The 18174-nt window shown below is 41.7% G+C and overlaps 1 protein-coding gene across 4 annotated transcripts; it reads right to left on the reverse strand.

Moving 5' to 3' along the window:
* Nucleotides 1–4619: 4619 nt before the first annotated feature.
* Nucleotides 4620–18138, reverse strand: LOC101466629 (uncharacterized). 4 transcript variants are annotated; one of them, XM_004576357.4, is made up of 9 exons: nt 17900–18138; nt 14403–15267; nt 11848–11941; nt 10519–10699; nt 10388–10402; nt 10100–10183; nt 7105–7175; nt 6524–6659; nt 5936–6426 (listed from the first exon to the last, which is right to left on the reverse strand). In XM_004576357.4, exons 1-9 carry the CDS (start codon nt 17972–17974, stop codon nt 6403–6405), a joined length of 1545 nt encoding a protein of 514 aa, XP_004576414.3. In that variant the 5' UTR covers nt 17975–18138; the 3' UTR covers nt 5936–6402. The 4 variants fall into 4 exon arrangements, with proteins under 4 accessions (XP_076742061.1, XP_004576414.3, XP_004576415.3 ...); XM_076885946.1 differs by lacking the exons at nt 5936–6426; nt 6524–6659 and adding an exon at nt 4620–5034; XM_004576358.4 differs by lacking the exon at nt 10388–10402.
* Nucleotides 18139–18174: the final 36 nt, after the last annotated feature.

The following is an 18174-nucleotide window of genomic DNA, read 5'->3' on the forward strand; positions in this document are numbered from 1 at the left end:
AGAGTTACGCAACTATGCTTATCGAGTAGTATAAAGGGTTCAGACATCCTTGGTAACAATCACTATCAAAGAAAATTACAGGATTACATAACTCACCTCCATCAAAACTCACATGTAATATTCCCTAGGGATCGTAAATGGATATATTTACTTATACTTATGTTTTACATTAAAAGTAAATTGACATTCATGCAGACCTTCAGTTCTGTAGCATCTTTTTAATTTCAGCCACACGCACAACTCTCATGACAGCAGCAAAAGAGACGACCAATATTAAATTTTTTTAAACATGTTTTCAATGATAAGTTGTGATGTGAGGCTGATGAAGACAATATGTCAGCCAGTTGCTACGTCTTCACGTAGGTGTAATATGAGGTATTATTTGGTAACACTGAGTGGGTGATTGGGTTACAGAGGTGGGCTTTTCTATGCGGAATGAGATACTGCCTGGGCACACACACACATTTGCACACACAAACCTCATTTTTCTTCTCTTTATTTTATTGCAGCCAGCTCCCTAACAACCTGACTCACCTCCCTAGTTCCAAAGGCCCCATGTCCTTCAGAGAAATCCACATGTATTCATCATTTCGCAGGAAGATGAAAGATTTCAAAGCCAGAGATTTCTTGTGTGAAAGGTGCTTTTATTCAAGTCTTAATATAAAAAACATGCAATTAGATATTTCTTTTTGAAGACACTACAAAACCAACATTAGTTAAAAAAAACTGCCTTTTCCAAACCAGTTCTGACACTATAAGAGTTGCATTTAAATTTTAATGTACAGCAATACTATGGTACAGCTTTCCTAAATGCCCATGGAAGTATTACTATTACCAGCAAGACATTATTGACTGATTTTTAAACATTTATATTTATAAACAACTATATCAATTTACTGAAAGAATTTTGTTCAGTAGAATAAAAATATATGCTACTTTCTTAAACACCTTGATATTTTTCTCTGTTATTCAGATAGAAAAACAATTAAATCCGCTCCATCGCTTCACATTGAATGAATGAAAAACATCAGATCAACTCTGATTATCTTCAGTTTAACATTGAGTTGTCATAGCAACAGTTCCTGGCACTGCATCTTTTATCAAGTATTTAAATGCTCAGTTGAACCTTTATTAGTTGCAAACTGCAGTGTTTCTACAGTTTGACGAATGTGGCTTGTAGCATTTGAGCTTGTGACACTGAACCAAACCAAAATGATGAATCACAAATTATATGAGTGACACCTTTTAGCAATTTTATCCATCCTTAATAAAAAGAGAGTTTGCAGCCATGATTGCAGGTAGGGATGAATACTGACAAAGGTCATTCCAGAAGTGGAGGACAATTTAGGCTCCAACAACAGCAAAATAAATAAATAAACAAATACATATATATACATACATAAAATGGACTTAAGAAATGTGTATAATTGAACGAAATAAAAACACATAAGTGGATTTATACTTTTATGTTTTATCTTGTCTTATAGCAGCGGCCCCCAACCCCCAGGCCACGGACCGGTACCAGGCCGTGAGAGTTGAGGTTCGGGTGTGAAATTGATGGTTTTCAGGATTTTTATTGTTATTTTTTTAATCGTTTTTATCGTTAACTCTGTTTCCCTGGGACTTTTCCAGTGTATTATGAAAAAAATCTTCTTTTCTTTTTGTTACTTGTACTGGTTTTATTTTGTTGTATTTATCTGCGACACCTTAAAGGCTGGTCCATGAAAATATTGTCAGACATAATCTGGTTATCAAGAAGTTGGGACAAGAGAAAAATACCAAATTCACAGGAAGGGAAGAACCTGTCCTACAATTTTGAAAGATCCCAAGAAGCTTGAATAGCTACTGATGTGATTATTGATCGTCTCTTTATCCATCTCCTTGGAGATTTCTGATTGAATTTCTGTGTGTGTGAGGGAGCTTTACTCTAGAGGTTTTATTATCTCTGAATCTGATGAGTTAAATGAGTTAAATAGTTAGTCAGTTAATCTTTCATGAGATCATTTTTTTTTAGTTGAGTGAATAAACATTTTACTAGGTGAAAAACAAAAAAAGTACATCCAGACCAGTGTTAGTAGTCACAGATGTACAGTAGCGACTGAAATGCAGTTACATAATGTTTAACACACAAGCACACACTGCACTAGTGCATAAACGCAACAAGCCACAGACAAATGTTAGTAAGTTGGCCACCGCTTCCTCTGTGGCCAATGAGAGAAGCTGACGTCAGATCTGCTGAGGAGACCACAGCTTCACTTTGAAAGACAGTGAGGGGGATGAGACGTTAAGAGTTACTTTCAAAACACATTTGCAGCATTTTCAGAACTGAAAATGAAGCATTCTTTGGTTGTTAAGCATAAAAAACAAACAATACAGAATGTAGTCACAAACTTCCTCATCCTATCCAGTCTTTGCATGTAAACTCTTCGCTTGACAAGTCTCTGCAACCGCACAGAAACCAAGCACGCGTGCAAACAGCCACTTCCTCCTCAGATGAAGCAGAACACGGTGTACCTTAGATCACACAAGAAACATCTTAGCAGACACGAACACCAGGCCTTGATTTAGATGCTTTGCGGTTTTAACCAAAATTAGGATCCAAGTAACACAAAACTGGAAACTGATGACGCAGAGGCTTTTCTAAATGTAACTAACCATGTCTTTGAAGTAGCTTACTGATACGCTTTTAAGTATTTCCCTTTTTATCTAGTTTTATATTGAATTATTATTGCTCATTAATGTAAAATTTGTAGTTGACTGAAGAGGAGCTATTTTGTATTTGACTACAATGGTTTGTTAAATTAGATGCATTTATATATGTTCTCTAAACCAGTATCAAAACAGCTGCTGTGAAAACACCAAAATCAGTCGCTTCAGCTGTACAGGTATCAATTTTTAGATCATTTAGTGTATGACCAAATATATATTTCCAGTTCTTCATATACTTTGTGTGCAAAGTAATTAAAGCAACTTCATCTCTCTCCTGTTTTTATACTGCTGGGTCAGTCTCAGGAGTTTGGAAAGAAATTACTGGACTTCTTTAAGTTTGGAGATGGTGGAGAGTCCCAGGGACTTAATCCATAGTGGGATTAAGTATTGATCATGAGCCAAGGTGTGGAATCAGAATCAGAATCAGAATCAGAAAGGGGTTTATTGCCAAATGTTGAGCAGGTTTACAACATTAGGAAATTGCTGCGGTGCTTCAGTGCAAACATAGTGTCATAAATAGCACTTAAATAGACATGAAAAAATAAAAGTAGGGATAAGAATTAAAAGTGCTACGTAGAAAGATATGTGCATGAGATATACATGAGATATATACATGAGAATAAGAATTAAGAGTGCTACGTAGAAGATATATACATGAGTGCAGGTGGTGATCAGTGCCAAACATGGAATGATGCAGTGAACACAGCGTAGGGTCATGTGTTAGTGGCGGGTACAGTCATATGGTTATTGTTCATGTGTCACAGCAGAGGGGAAGAAACTGTTCTTATGGCGAGAGGTTCTGGTGCGAATGGACCGGAGCCTCCTGCCTGAGGGGAGCAGGTCAAACAGACTGTGTCCAGGGTGAGAAGGGTCAGCTGAGATTCGAGCTGCACGCCGCAATGTCCTGGAGGTGTACAGGTCCTGCAGAGATGGGAGTCTGCAGCCAATCACCTTCTCAGCAGAGCGCACAACACGCTGCAGTCTCTGTTTGTCCCTGATAGTGGCTCCAGCGTACCACACGGTGATGGAGGAGGTGAGGATGGACTCGATGATTGCAGTGTAGAACTGCATCATCGTCCGTGTTGGCAGGTTGAATTTCTTCAGCTGCCTCAGGAAGTACATCCTCTGCTGGGCTTTCTTGATGACGGAGGTGATGGTGGGCTCCCACTTCAGGTCCTGGGTGATGGTGGTACCCAGGAAGTGGAATGAGTCCACAGAGGTGATGGGGGTGTCAGTCAGGATGATGGGGGGGAGTGGGGCTGTGTGCTTCCTGAAGTCCACAATAATCTCCACTGTCTTCTGGGCATTCAGCACCAGGTTGTTGTGGCTGCACCAGGACACCAGACGTTCAACCTCCCTCCTGTAGGCAGACTCATCCCCGTCCGAGATGAGCCCAATGACGGTGGTGTCATCTGCAAACTTGATTAGCTTGACAGACTGGTGGGTGGAGGTGCAGCAGTTGGTGTACATGGAGAAGAGCAGAGGAGAAAGAACACAGCCCTGAGGGGAGCCGGTGCTGATGGTCCGGGAGTCCGAGACATTCTTTCCCAGCCTCACATGCTGCTTCCTGTCCGTCAGGAAGTCAGTGATCCACCGGCAGATGGGATCAGGCACATTCATCTGGGAAAGCTTGCCTCGGAGATGGTCTGGAAGGATGGTGTTGAAGGCAGAGCTGAAGTCCACAAACAGGATCCTGGCGTAGGTTCCTGGGGAGTCCAGATGCTGCAGGATGAAGTGTAGGGCCATGTTGATGGCGTCGTCTACAGACCTGTTGGCTCTATATGCAAACTGCAGGGGGTCCAGGAGGGGGGCCGTGAGGGTCCTGAGATGGGAGAGAACTAGGCGCTCAAATGACTTCATGACCCACACCAAAAAGGTGTGGGTCATTATTAGCAGAGGTTTTGGGCGTAACCATCGTGATACCTTGCCTCACCCTATCATGTGACCCATTGAGATCACGTGAGTCGAGGTTGAAGCGTCTGGGAAGGGATCTCAAAACTGCACCGCAGATCACAGACAATTGGTGTTGTAAGCCACCTCTTTTGTTCAAAGATCATTCACTCCTCTTTCAAACCATCTGTCTTCTCTGTCCAAAAAGTGAGCACTGGCATCCTCGAAATAATGACCTTTGACCTTTAGATGCAGATGTCCAGCTGAGTCATGTCCAGTCGAGGTGGCTCTTCTACGTTGTGCTATGCATTTATGGAGTGGGTGGTTGGTTTCTCTAGTGTAGAAGTCTGAGCACTCCTCGCTGCACTGCTTAGAGAAGTCCAGTCTCTTTCTTTCCAAGCTCATTAGACTACCATGATCAGGATGGGTGAGAACCTACACAGACATTTAGATGGGGTCAGGTTGACCTGTGAAGTTCAGAATAGGGAAGAACGGTGATACTTTGCATAAACAACATGAACAACATCCTTTACGCCTTGTATTTGTGCTTCAGGTGTAATGGTGGGGCAGATAGTGGCACACTTTGAGCATTGTTTAAACACCACAGCCACCACAGAGTATTTTTGTTGACCATGTCCATCTCAGTGGGGCCACAGTGTACCCATCTTCTGATGCCAGTTTCCAGCAGGATAATGCAACATGTCCCAAAGCTTAAATGATCTCAAACTGGTTTCTTGAACATAGTAATGGATTCACTGTATTTAAATAGCCTCCACAGTCACCAGATCTCAATCTAATAGAGCATCTTTGGGATGTGGAGGAACAGGAGATTCACATCATGGATGTTCAGCTGACATAGTTCAAAATCCCCTTCTTTTGCAAATACTTCTTACTTTAATAACTAACAGTATAATGTGATAAAAGCGAATAAATTGACTGACAATTTATTGATTGATTGATTGTATTGACGGGTGTGACTTCTTGAAACTGCACCAATTTTCTTGAAATGACCTCCAAGACAGAAACTTGAACCTATTTTCGTAATACAGATTTTTTTTATGCCATAAAAAGTAACTGTGCAGAAAGGAGACCATCTTCCATTTGTGGTAAAACGATGATCACATGTCCACTGTCACATATAAGCATTTCTACGTAGGTTGTTTATGCACCTGCACTTCTGCTGTCCAGTGCTCCGTCTTATTTGCGATGTTCAGGATGTTGTGTTTATGAGTTTTCTTTTTTTGCTTTGCATCCATAATTTTGCCACAAGTAATGAGCTATATCACAGAAAAACAGCCGCTTTACCTCCCTGAGAGCATCAACTGGATTTCATGAGCACAGTAATAAATTTTTATTAAATTGTGAACTCAAAATCAGCAGGGGGCAGCACATGCACAGACACAAACACACGCACGAATATTTTCTTTAACCGTGAACCATTATGTTCCACATCAAGGTTTACTGATGGATTTAATTTTTTCTTCGTTGTTACACTCTGCTCACTCAGTAGTTCCTTCATGCGTTCACACTCTGATAAACAGCTTTTATAACTTCAAGGCACGTGTGTAAAATGATTAATCAGGCTCTCAGTCTGCAAATGTTCTGCTTGTCTGTTGTGTTTTGCTTCATTTAAAAGAAAAAAGCAAGCACTTAAAAATTAATTTTGTCGTTGCATCGATATAATTGCTTTGATCCCATGATGAGCAGCAGACTAAAGTGTCCTTTTAGTTAACGTCTGCATGCGTCTGGCACTTCCTTGGGTACATAGAAAGGCTGCAGTAGTCTGCCAGGATGCGGTCCACATTAACCGCCTGTTCTCATCTTATTCTGTGAGAGGAGAGAGATGGTTTAAAATGATCAATAAAGATCCACAGCAAATGAGGTATGAAATCAAATAATGTGTTTAAGTCAAGTCGGGTCGTACTTTCTTGGCTTCGTCCACACACTGCATGTAGGCAGCGGCAATGCGCGAGCAGCACAGAGTCTTTCCCGTGTTCTCCTTGTAGCATTTTAATATCTGACTCTGCAAGTCTCCACACACTGGGTGGGTGTTAAAATGACTGAGAGAGAGATGAAGAAAATAATATTAAATAACATTTGCCTCATTCTTATGATTCAAACGACCGTGGCTCAGGGGGTTGGGAATCGCATCTGTAACCGGAAGGTCGCCGGTTCGATCCCTGGGCTCTCTGTCCTGGTCGTTGTGTCCTTGGGCAAGACACTTTACCCTACTTGCCTACTGGTGTTGGCCAGAGGGGCCCATGGCGCGATATGGCAGCCTCGCTTCTGTCAGTCTGCCCCAGGGCAGCTGTGGCTACAACTGTAGCTTGCTTCCACCAGTGTATGAATGTGAGAGTGAATGAATAGTGGTATTGTAAAGCGCTTTGGGTGCCTTGAAAAGCGCTATATAAATCCAATCCATTCAAACTTAACTTACATCAAATAAAAGCTGTAATAAGGCTTACATGACACTACACATAAACAAATTAAAGTGTTCCTACTTACGTAAAACGGCTGAGAGTCTCTTCTTTGCCCTTCCGGAAGCTCTCGACAGAGACTTTGTAAAACTCTGCACACTGCCAAAGTGGTAAAAAACACACACATTACCCTCAACATAATCCCACAAAAGAAATTCAGGACGTGACAGCTCCTCAGTGGCCAAAATTTGCATTTAAAGACCCCGAAAACATGTTTTAGCTCAACTTCACGGTTCTATCACTGGTGTCAGCTGTAAAAGGTGGTGCTACATGTGTGTAGGCTCTAATTAGGATCCAGACATGTTGGAATTAAAGCGTGATGACATTTGTTAAGGTGTTTGATCATGTACCTATGGCACTGTTAATAAAATGAAAACAAAGCGCAGCGTACTGCTGTATCTTGGATTGGCACATGGGTGCATTTACAATGCAATTTGATACCTGAAGAAAGTAATTAACAGTTTCAAATAGTTCCAGATATACTGCTGAAAAATTAAAGGATCACTTAATAATTTTAACATCAAGCCCAGAAAGGATTGACGATTTGATAATTTTGGTTTCCACTAACTGGTGTTGTTTCATTTCTTTCTCCACAAATTATTCAGTGTGCAGTACTGTGCAAAAGTCTTTTTTGTTAGGAAAATGGGAAATAGCCAAAACGTGCAGATATACATGGAAAACAAAGTTGTATAATTCTAACAACTGTCCTCAGGAATCGCTCTGTAAATTTCTTGAAAGACATTCAAAGCTCTTCTTTGGATCCTGGCCTCTTTTTATTCTGTTCTCTTTCAAGATGACCCCACACTGCTTTAATAATGTTCAGGTCTGGGCTCTTGGGGGGGGGCAATCCATGAGTGCTAGTCATGGTTAGTCATTGCATGTTTTGTGCAGTGCCTTTGGGATCATTTTCATGCTGAAAAGTCACTTTCCAGATCATCCTAGATGGTGGATCAAAATCTGAACGTACTTTTCTGCGTTCATAATTCCATCAGTTTTGACAAAAATCCCCAACACCACTGACTGAAATGCAGCTCCAAGTGATGACAGAGCAGTCAGTCACTGTTGAACCTCTCTTCTGACCCCTGCTGTACAGATTGATAATCACTTGAAAACAAAAACGTCATTCAAATCTGGGTTCATCACTACATAAGACCTGCTGCTACTGATTTTCAGCCCATTATCTTGTGTAAAGATAATGGGCTGAAAGACATAAAGACCTGGATGGCCGCTAACTTTCTGCTTCTTAATTCAGATAAAACTGAGGTTATTGTACTCGGTCCTGAAAATCTTAGACATATGGTCTCTAACCAGATTCTTACTCTGGATGACATTACCTTGGCCTCCAGTAACGCTGTGAGGAACCTTGGAGTCATTTTTGACCAGGACATGTCCTTCAACGCACATATTAAACAAATATGTAAGACTGCGTTCTTCCATTTGCGCAACATCTCTAAAATTAGAAATATCCTGTCTCAGAGTGACGCTGAAAAACTAGTTCATGGATTTATTACTTCCAGGCTGGACGACTGTAATTCATTATTATCAGGATGTCCAAAAAACTCCCTGAAAAGCCTTCAGCTGATCCAAAATGCTGCAGCAAGAGTCCTGACAGGGACTAGAAAGAGAGAGCATATTTCTCCTGTTTTGGCTTCCCTTCATTGGCTTCCTGTTAAATCCAGAATTGAATTCAAAATCCTGCTCCTCACATACAAGGTCTTAATTAATCAGGCCCCATCTTATCTTAATGACCTTGTAGTACCATATCACCCCATTAGAGCACTTCGCTCTCACACTGCAGGCCTACTTGTTGTTCCTAGAGTATTTAAAAGTAGAATGGGAGGGAGAGCCTTCAGTTTTCAGGCCTCTTCTGTGGAACCAGCTTCCAGTTTGGATTCGGGAGACAGACACTATCTCTACTTTTAAGATTAGGCTTAAAACTTTCCTTTTTGCTAAAGCATATAGTTAGGGCTGGACCAGGTGACCCTGAATCCTCCCTTAGTTATGCTGCAATAGACATAGGCTGCCGGGGGATTCCCATGATGCATTGAGTTTTTCCTTTCCAGTCACCTTTCTCACTCACTATGTGTTAATAGACTTCTCTGCATCGAATCATGTCTGTTATTAACCTCTGTCTCTCTTCCACAGCATGTCTTTTATCCTGTCTTCCTTCCCTCACCCCAACCGGTCGCAGCAGATGGCCGCTCCTCCCTGAGCCTGGTTCTGCCGGAGGTTTCTTCCTGTTAAAAGGGAGTTTTTCCTTCCCACTTTAGTTGTTGGGTTTTCTCTGAATCTATTATTGTACGATCTACTGTACAATATAAAGCGCCTTGAGATGACTGTTGTTGTGATTTGGTGCTATATAAATAAAATTGAATTGAATTGAATTAATCCAGCTTATCTTTTTCTCCCTGTTTTCCTGCCTTAAAAATAGCTTCTTGACATCCACCAGAGAGACCATTTCTAACACGGCTTCAGTGAACAGCAGACAGCTGAAAGGCCAAATGAAACTCAGGTCCTGTGTCAGGTCTTTGCTGGATTTCCCCCCCCCATTTCTTAATTACATGATATTCAGATTTTGATCATTTGCTGTAGATACTTTTTCGGCCTACAACTCGCTCTTTTGTCCCTAATGTCTCTGGTTACCTTTAATACTTTGAAGGACACACTGAGATTACACAAGTTACAAGATAGTTTGGCTCCTTAGAAGCAAAATATAATAAAGGGTGACTCAAGACTTTTGCTCAGTACCATATGTCAGTAAAGATTTTCAAGTTGAACATTTAATTTATCAAGATCTGATGTCTGATTGTGTGTTGAGGGTTGCCTAAATTTTGGAGTAATATATACATCACATTAGATTAGATTACAACTGGAATTTTTCAAAACTAGTTAAAAAGCCAGTTAGGCATACACGTTGTCTTTTGGCCACTCGACACATCTCTAGCAAAACATAGTCTCGCTTTAAACCTGTAAGAACTTTAAACGTATAAGAATTACTTCAAGTCTCAAAAATGTTAACTAACCTTTGTATCGAGTTTTGCAAGATGTTCCTTGTAGAGAGCGTCTCGTTTCTTCAGCTCTTTCTCCTTCTCCTCCAGCTGATGAGCCTGCGATAATGTAACATTCATAGAAGATATCAGTACAGCTCTGAAAACGTCATATTGAAATTTTTTAGAGGCTGACACTCAATTTACATGCGGTTTTTTCAGGGTCAATTTTTCCTGTTTTTCAAAGTTACAGCTGCAACTCATGTCTGTGATTTGCAGCTGTTTGAGAGTGAGGCATGCATGCATGCATCTCTATCGTCCTACCTTCAGCTCCATCCACTGAAACAACAACGCGGCAAGAAAGAAAAAGAAGCACATTAAAAGGAGGAAAGTGTTTTGTATTTACAGCAGAGTTCCTCACATATTCAGAGTCAAGCGTGTCTTCCTTTGCTTACATAAAGCTGCACCATGAGCTTCTCATCTTCCGTCTTCATTCGCTCTTTCATGATAGTCTCTGTGAGCTTCTCCGTGCTCGCCGCCCTCTCAGCCTCCAGAATCTTCTTCACCTGCTCCTCCACCTGAGCCCGAGCTGCTGCCCTCGCCTCAGCTCGAACCTGCACCCTCATCTCCTCCAACCTTCACATGCACAAAGTGCATCTTTTAAAGAACTTAGAGTTGATTAATCGATAAGCTGATCAACTGAGAATGCATCAGCAGCAACTGCTCAAGTGTGCAGATATCCTGGGATAATTGTACTTAATTAATAAGAATATATTCTCTGACTGGGGAGGGGCTGTAGATCTAGTACACTCTGCTTCTATATGTGTAAGACACGGATTGATACAGTTCAAGGTGTTACACAGACTCCACTTGTCAAGGGAGAAACTGGCAAGAATGTACCAGGGGGCCGATCCGACCTGCCCCAGATGTAAACAGGTGCCAGCCAACTTATGCCACATGTTCTGGTCTTGTTCCAGGCTGAAAGACTTTTGGGCTAACATCTTTAGAACATTCTCATTCATTTATACTAAAGATATGGAACCAATGCCTCTGACAGCCATCTTTGGTGTGGCACCGAGGGAAACTCAACTAACAGCCTCTCAGAGGAAGGCAATAGCATTCACCTCATTGTTGGCTAGGAGATTGATTCTATTCAACTGGATAAAGGCAACACTGCCATCCCATAAACGCTGGGTGGAGGAGGTGATGGCACACCTCAAATTAGAACATCTCAGATTTACTATACAGGGCAACACCAAGAAATTCTTTAAGGTCTGGCAGCCTTTCATTTCCTATTTTGAAGATGAGTTTTCGTCTACTCCATAACTGGCAACTCCCCCCCCTTTTATTTATTTATTTATCTTTTCTCTGTCTGGGTATAGTTTGTCTTACACTGTGTTGTAGGAATTGAGTTCGAGCTTTTCTGTATGAATGATATGCTTTCTGAAAACTCAATAAAAACACTGATTAAAAAAAATAAGAATATATTCTCTGATATTCAAAGTTTTGATTGCAGTTTAACTTTAAAATCTTTGTTATCGCTATTTAAATATTATATTTATTATTGATTTATGGCGTTTTTGCTTAAAAAATGAATAAATTTGAATGTTTTCCTATTAAATAGAATTAGTGACTAAATAATTAATGTGGCATCTTGAGCAGAAATGTGTGCATCGGTACGGATCGACTACAAACCTCTACAGTTGTGTTTTTATCTTATCAGAAGGGACAAATGAGACAGCAAGATTCAAAACTCAGTAAAACATTCAGTCTTGTGTCCTTACTGCCTCTGTAGCTCCTGCCTCTTCTGGTCGATCTCCTCCTTCAGACTTCTCTGCATCTCCTCTTTGAGCTTCTGCCTCAACTCGTCTTCCGACACTTGAGAAGAAACAAACAAAGCAATGATTGCAAACATGTTAAATCTACTGATTAAATTTGATCTCCTACTAAAAGCCTGAAACTCTTTCCAAATGAAAGCCTCAAACATAACTTGAACATCACTGCTTTAGAACGCTGAAATGAAACTTCTACCAGAAATAATGGTCTGAAATAATGGTTACACATTGGTAATAAGAAAAGCAACAAATGGTGTGTCCCTGTGTACTTATTTTTCTGATATGAGTGCTTGATCTTCTTCACAGAGTCAGTATAGTAAGAAGCAAGGAAACGGAGAACCTCACTGGGAGGCAAATCTGCTGAGGTGGTAGGTGGCGTGTTCTGGCACACGCTACAGTTCGGGTCAATTCCACTGAATGCTCTGCCTCAGAGATTTCCGGATGTTACACTGTAACTCTGTAATGTATTTTAGGCTTGGAAACTTCAAACTGCTGCTTTCAGCTCTTGTTAACTGAAATGATCCTGCAGACAATAGACGGAAATGCTCATTCTCAAATCTTAATCCCACCTTAGAGACAAGTGGTTTATTATTGTTATTATTACACTTTTTGGATGCTTCATCAGCTGTATCTCTCTCATTTCCTCAGAGTCATGTGATTTGGACTTTAATTCTGCATACTTGTGTATCTACAACGAGTCTTCAACCTCAGTCTGCGACTGGGGAGAGTGCCCGCCCTATGGAAGACATCCTGCATCGTCCCGGTCCCCAAAAAGAACCGGCCCAATGAGCTGAATGACTTCCGACCGGTGGCACTGACGTCACATCTTATGAAGACTCTAGAGCGGCTCTTCCTCAACCTCCTCCGACCACAGGTACAACATGCCCAGGACCCACTACAGTTTGCATACAAGGCGGGTGTCGGAGTGGAGGATGCCATCCTGTACCTCCTACACAGAGCCCACTCACACCTGGATGGGGGAAAAGGCACGGTCAGGATCCTGTTTCTTGACTTTTCCAGTGCCTTTAATACCATCCGGCCCTGTATGCTTCAGGAAAAACTGAACAGGATGGAGGTGGACCCCTGCCTGGTGGCTTGGATCTCCGACTACCTCACCGACAGACCACAGTACGTCAGGCTGAAGGACATCACGTCTGACACTGTGGTCAGCAGCACAGGAGCACCACAGGGAACTGTGCTGTCCCCTCTTCTCTTCACCCTGTACACCTCTGACTTCTGCTACAACTCTGAATTATGCCACATTCAGAAGTTTGCAGATGACACAGCCATCATGGGGTGTATCTGGGATGATCAGGAAGAGGAGTACAGAAGTCTGGTGAGGAACTTTGTCGCATGGAGTCACACAAACCACCTGCAACTCAACACCTCAAAGACTAAGGAACTGGTTGTGGACTTCGGGAGGTCTAGAGCAGGTCCACTGCCGGTTCAGATAGAGGGGGAGGAGGTGGTCAACAAGTACAAGTACCTCGGGCTGTGGGTGGACAATAAACTGGACTGGTCATGCAACACAGAGCACCTGTATAAAAAAGCCCAAAGCCGACTGTACTTCCTCAGGAGGCTGAGGTCTTTTAACATCTGCAGGAAGCTCCTGAGGATGTTTTACCAGTCGGTGGTTGCAGGAGTACTTTTCTATGCTGTGGTGTGCTGGGGGAGCAGCACAGCAAAGAAGGACTCATCCAGGCTGGAGAAACTGATCAGGAGGGCTAGCTCTGTGGTCGGCATGAAGCTGGACACTCTGGTGACAGTGGCAGAGAAAAGGACATTAAAGAAACTGATGGACATTATGGACAATGCCAGGCATCCTCTGCACACGGCCATAAACAATCAGAAGAGTCTGTTCAGTGACAGGTTGCTTCTCCCAAAGACAAGAACTAACAGACTTAAAAACTCCTTTGTCCCACACGCCATCAAACTGTTTAACTCCTCTCTGGAGGGGAGAGGGAGGGGAAACAGGAGGACAAAGGAGGGGGGAACAACTAAGCTGTAGTGCCTCTTCACCTCACTGTGCAATACCTTTTGTGCAATACTTTTTGTAAATAGTCAACAGTGCAATAGACTCAATACTTGAAATGTGCAATTCACTTGTATTTGTATTTTTATTTTTATTCCTATTTATTCTATTTATCCCCTTCGTATATTTTATTTATATTGTCTCTGTATTTATATGTGTGTGTGTGTGTGTGTGTGTGTGTGTGTGTGTGTGTGTGTGTGTGTGTGTGTGTGTGTGTGTGTGTGTGTGTGTGTATAATATTCTGTAACTCTGTAACTTCTGTCGGTGCTGTGCTTTTTTGGAAATCGAATTTCCCAGAGGAACCCACCCGAGGGATTAATAAAGTTCTATCTTATCTTATCTTATCTTATCTGACTGAGCAACATTATAAGGTTTGTCCTATTAACCTCCATGTCCTTAGCCACAGCATGCACTTCAAAGCATCACAAGAGCTAATTGGAAATGCCAAAAGATTAGGATGGTTCAGACTCACCTGTCACAGGTGGGGGTGGTGTTGTGACAACAGGTACTTCCTTCTCATCAAAAGGAGGCACAGATGGGTTCTTGGGGGACTCCTCGGTTGGTGGCGGTGGAGCTAGAGGTGGGTGAGTTGGGGCAACAGCTTGCTCCACACAGTGACAAGATGGAGATGTTTCTTCAAAAGAGAGCATTGGAGGTGCTAGAGCGTCCTCTGGAGGAGGTGGAGATTGAGCACATGGAGGCTCTGGATCAATAGCTGGAACCACGACTGGTGCCTCCACTTGACACCGCTGGTCCACTTCCTCCACTGGTCCAGATGGAGTAGATTCAACCGTGGGTGGAAGTTGGACTGTTTCTACTGGTGGAGGTGATGGGGTAACAGATTCTAGAGGTTCAACAGATGGAGTGACAGTAGCGGGCTCAATAATAGTGGGGGGTGTTTGAGATGAAGGTTCAGGTGGAGCCAGAGATGCTTGAGATGACTCTACAGACGTGGGTAGGATTAAGGTTTCAGCAGAAGGTGGGACTTCAGCAGGGGGTGGAGGAAGGGGCTCTACAGGTGCTTTGACTCCTGGGGAAGGGGTGGATGGAGTTTGAGCTGCAGGCTCTGGAGGGGCTGGAGGAAAGGAGTGAAACTGCACAGGAGGAGGCGGGATGAGCTTAACAGCAGGAGCAGGTTCCACTGTTGGAACTGTGGCTCCCTGAGAAGGAGGAGAAAGAGAAGGAGGTGGTGCTGCGATAACTGTAGGTGGAGGAGGTGACAAGTGTTCCACAGAAGAGGTGGGATCTGGAGAAGCCACTGGTTTTGATGCATGAGCGAGATGCGGCGAGACGACCTCTGGCGACAGCTTCATCCGCTTGATGACTCGGTCTGACAGCTGATGAAAGAAGAATAATAATAACCATAAGCGCCACCTGCAGGCCACAAAGAGCAAATTCAAATGTTTCCCATGCTGGTGCTCTGCTCTCTATCACAGGTTCAAGTCTTGCGTAAGTAATGTGAAGTTTATGCATCACTGCCATTAAACACTGCAGCGTTATTTCATAAGACTCAGCGTGCCACTGAACAAGTGTCCAAAGGAATTTTATATCAAATACATCAGAAAATAGGTCTCCTTGTTTCTTGTAAATATAATTGAAAAGACCTTCAGACTGTCTGACCTTTAATATTTTCTAAGAGAAATTCAGAATAAGAACAAATGAGAAATAATGTTATTTTATTTGTGCTTTTGTCTGTTGAACAGCCACCGGCAGTGACATAAATACACATTCAAAATCCAGAGAAGCGACTTTGGTACAGCCTTGCTGCCCTTTGAAAAAGTAACACTTACTGAGAAAGATGAAAGCATAAATGGTATATAACTTTATTTGTTTAAGAGTGAAGAACCTATCACTTTTATGCAACAATATATTTTCTTAAAAGAGTTCTTATCAAATACCATGACCAAGGCTACATCAGTGGAGAAGTTTAGTGACTTTTAAGAAAATAGAAAGCCCAGCAGTATTGCAGCATTGAAAACAAGCCAATCAATCCAATGATATGTCAAACAAAACAATAACGGACAGTTTTTAAATTGAAATTGTGCTGTTTTTAAAACACAATCTCAAACACCACTGGCTCAAATGATGCTCCAAACCATGACAGAGCCTCCGTCGTGCTTTTACACAGCGGAGGCTCTGTAGACACTTCTCTCCTGACCTCCTCCATAAATTCAAGATTTGAACCTACAACTTCAAATTTAGCTTCATCACTATATAAATTTAGTTGGCCTTGAATTTCAGCCACCCTTCCACTGAGACCATTTCTGATGAAGCTTTAGCAAAAAGTGTCCTATTATAATTATTATTAGGACTTAACTTTCAGATGCGTTTCATCTAATCTGCATAGTTTTTTTAAGCCTGCCACTTCAAAATGAGAGAAAAAGGAAAGAAATGAGAGGTGGCTCAAGACTTTTGCACCTTGCTGTATTTAAGGACCCCAGTGCCTGTATTTAAATCATTCACATTTCTCGGGACTTTTTTGGTGTTATGCTGCCTCCCACTGACAGCACATAACACCAACTAGCAATATGCCTTCTGCATATTTGGACACACTTTAATACAATCTGTAAATACGATCATTCTTGACAAAATCAGAGGCTTGAGCCAGCTCCTACTGGAGAATTATATATTTTAGGATCATTTTTTATTGCGATCAATTCATGCAGTAAAATTTTATTCTTTGAAGCCAGGGATGTCAAACTCATTTTACCCTGTTGGTCACATCCAGCCCACTTTGATTTTAATTGGGGTGAAAATCCCCTCTGTCAGTGTAAAGAAATGTAACTGCACACTTAATCCCTGTGATATCTCAATGTAAGAAAAAGGAAGTATGTTTTTCTACGTGACAAAGGAACTGTGCTGTAGTTAATAAAAGAAATCTTTGAGCAGGACTATTCTGGCTTAAATTGTAACAAATAAAAGCATAAAATTACAGAAAGATGTTCTGGTAGGTCATTGCCCAGACCATCCGGTAATTATAAAGAATAATATTTTTGTTAATTCACAGAAAGTTTCCTATTTTATTTATTTGTTTATTTTACTTTAAAGTAGACAGATTAAAAAAGGAATTTCTGTAGTGGATAGTGAGAAAAATAGTAACTTTAGTGTTTTTCATTTAACTATTACTTCATAACTTTGGTGACAAATACAGAGTCAAATACTGAATAGCAGTTTCTATCCTGTTTTTCTTATATTACTCTTTTGTAATTATATTTAAACCTTTTCTCTTGACCCCGCAGGGACTTTCACTTAATTTGTTACAATGACAATAAAGATATTCTGATTCTGTGTAGTATGAATGGTGGCTGGGCTGTCTTTATTAGCAGAACAAGCTGTAAAATTTATGAAAATACAGTTCAAAGTCCAAAATAAAAAAAAAGAACAAACTCCAATCCTGTGGGCCAGACTGGCCGGATTTAGGCACGCGGGTCTAATATTTGACACCCCTGATACAAACCAAGGTAAAAGTGCTGTTGTTACACTGTAATGTCACCAATAGAGGTCGATAAAGGTCGCAGATTGAGAATGGCATTATTTACCTGAAATAAAGCTGATTTAATTATAGATATGATGCCGTAAAGAATTAACCCATAGTTTGGATATTACAGGAATTTAAAGACTTTGTGAAGCAGCACTTCCACACGTGTGGGGAATGTAAGGCGAGCATGCACTTTCTATTTTTAACCCCTACACCAGAGGGATGCCGCTGACTTTGTGCGGGGTGATTTTAGCAGACTTTAAAAAATGGAAAGAAAAAAATTTTTCAACAAGGGCGTCTGAGACAGGAATGGTAAATGGCCTGTATTTATATAGCGCTTTACTAGTCCCCAAGGACCCCAAAGCACTTTACATATCCAGTCATCCACCCATTCACACACTGGAATGACAGGAAATCACTGACTTGCACTGATGCGCTGTGCAGCCGTGCGCTATACTGATGGAAACAGCTCTAAACAAGCCTTCACTCACCCGAATGCCCTTCAGAAAAGTAATTCCTCCGCCTTCATCTTCCTCACAGAAGTGACTCGGGCTGTTTCCCCCCATCACTGCCCCTGCTGAAACTACAGCACCCACAGCGTGGACGAGTGCTTAGTGACATAAAACCCAAAGAGCTGCCCTTCCCACCACCGACGGGGAATAACATGAGCAGCCATTGGATGGAGTTGAACACCACCCCCCTGGATTGGTCCATTGCGCATTAGTCAGTGAAACGTAAGAGAACAGAGTGTCCCAGCTTTAAACAT

The sequence above is a fragment of the Maylandia zebra genome, linkage group LG7 (assembly GCF_041146795.1).
Source record: "Maylandia zebra isolate NMK-2024a linkage group LG7, Mzebra_GT3a, whole genome shotgun sequence".
In the NCBI taxonomy this organism is placed as follows: Eukaryota; Metazoa; Chordata; class Actinopteri; order Cichliformes; family Cichlidae; genus Maylandia; species Maylandia zebra.

What these genes read in the sequence shown, in the direction of transcription:
- LOC101466629 (XM_004576357.4), bottom strand. Translation starts at nt 17,974, where the DNA reads ATGGGGGGAAACAGCCCGAGTCACTTCTGTGAGGAAGATGAAGGCGGA. An exon ending in CTTTTCTGAAGGGCATTCGG is followed by an intron (nt 15,268 to 17,899) that starts GTGAGTGAAGGC and finishes TTCTTTCATCAG; the next exon opens with CTGTCAGACCGAGTCATCAA. An exon ending in GAGACTCTCAGCCGTTTTAC is followed by an intron (nt 6,660 to 7,104) that starts GTAAGTAGGAAC and finishes TCTCTCTCTCAG; the next exon opens with TCATTTTAACACCCACCCAG.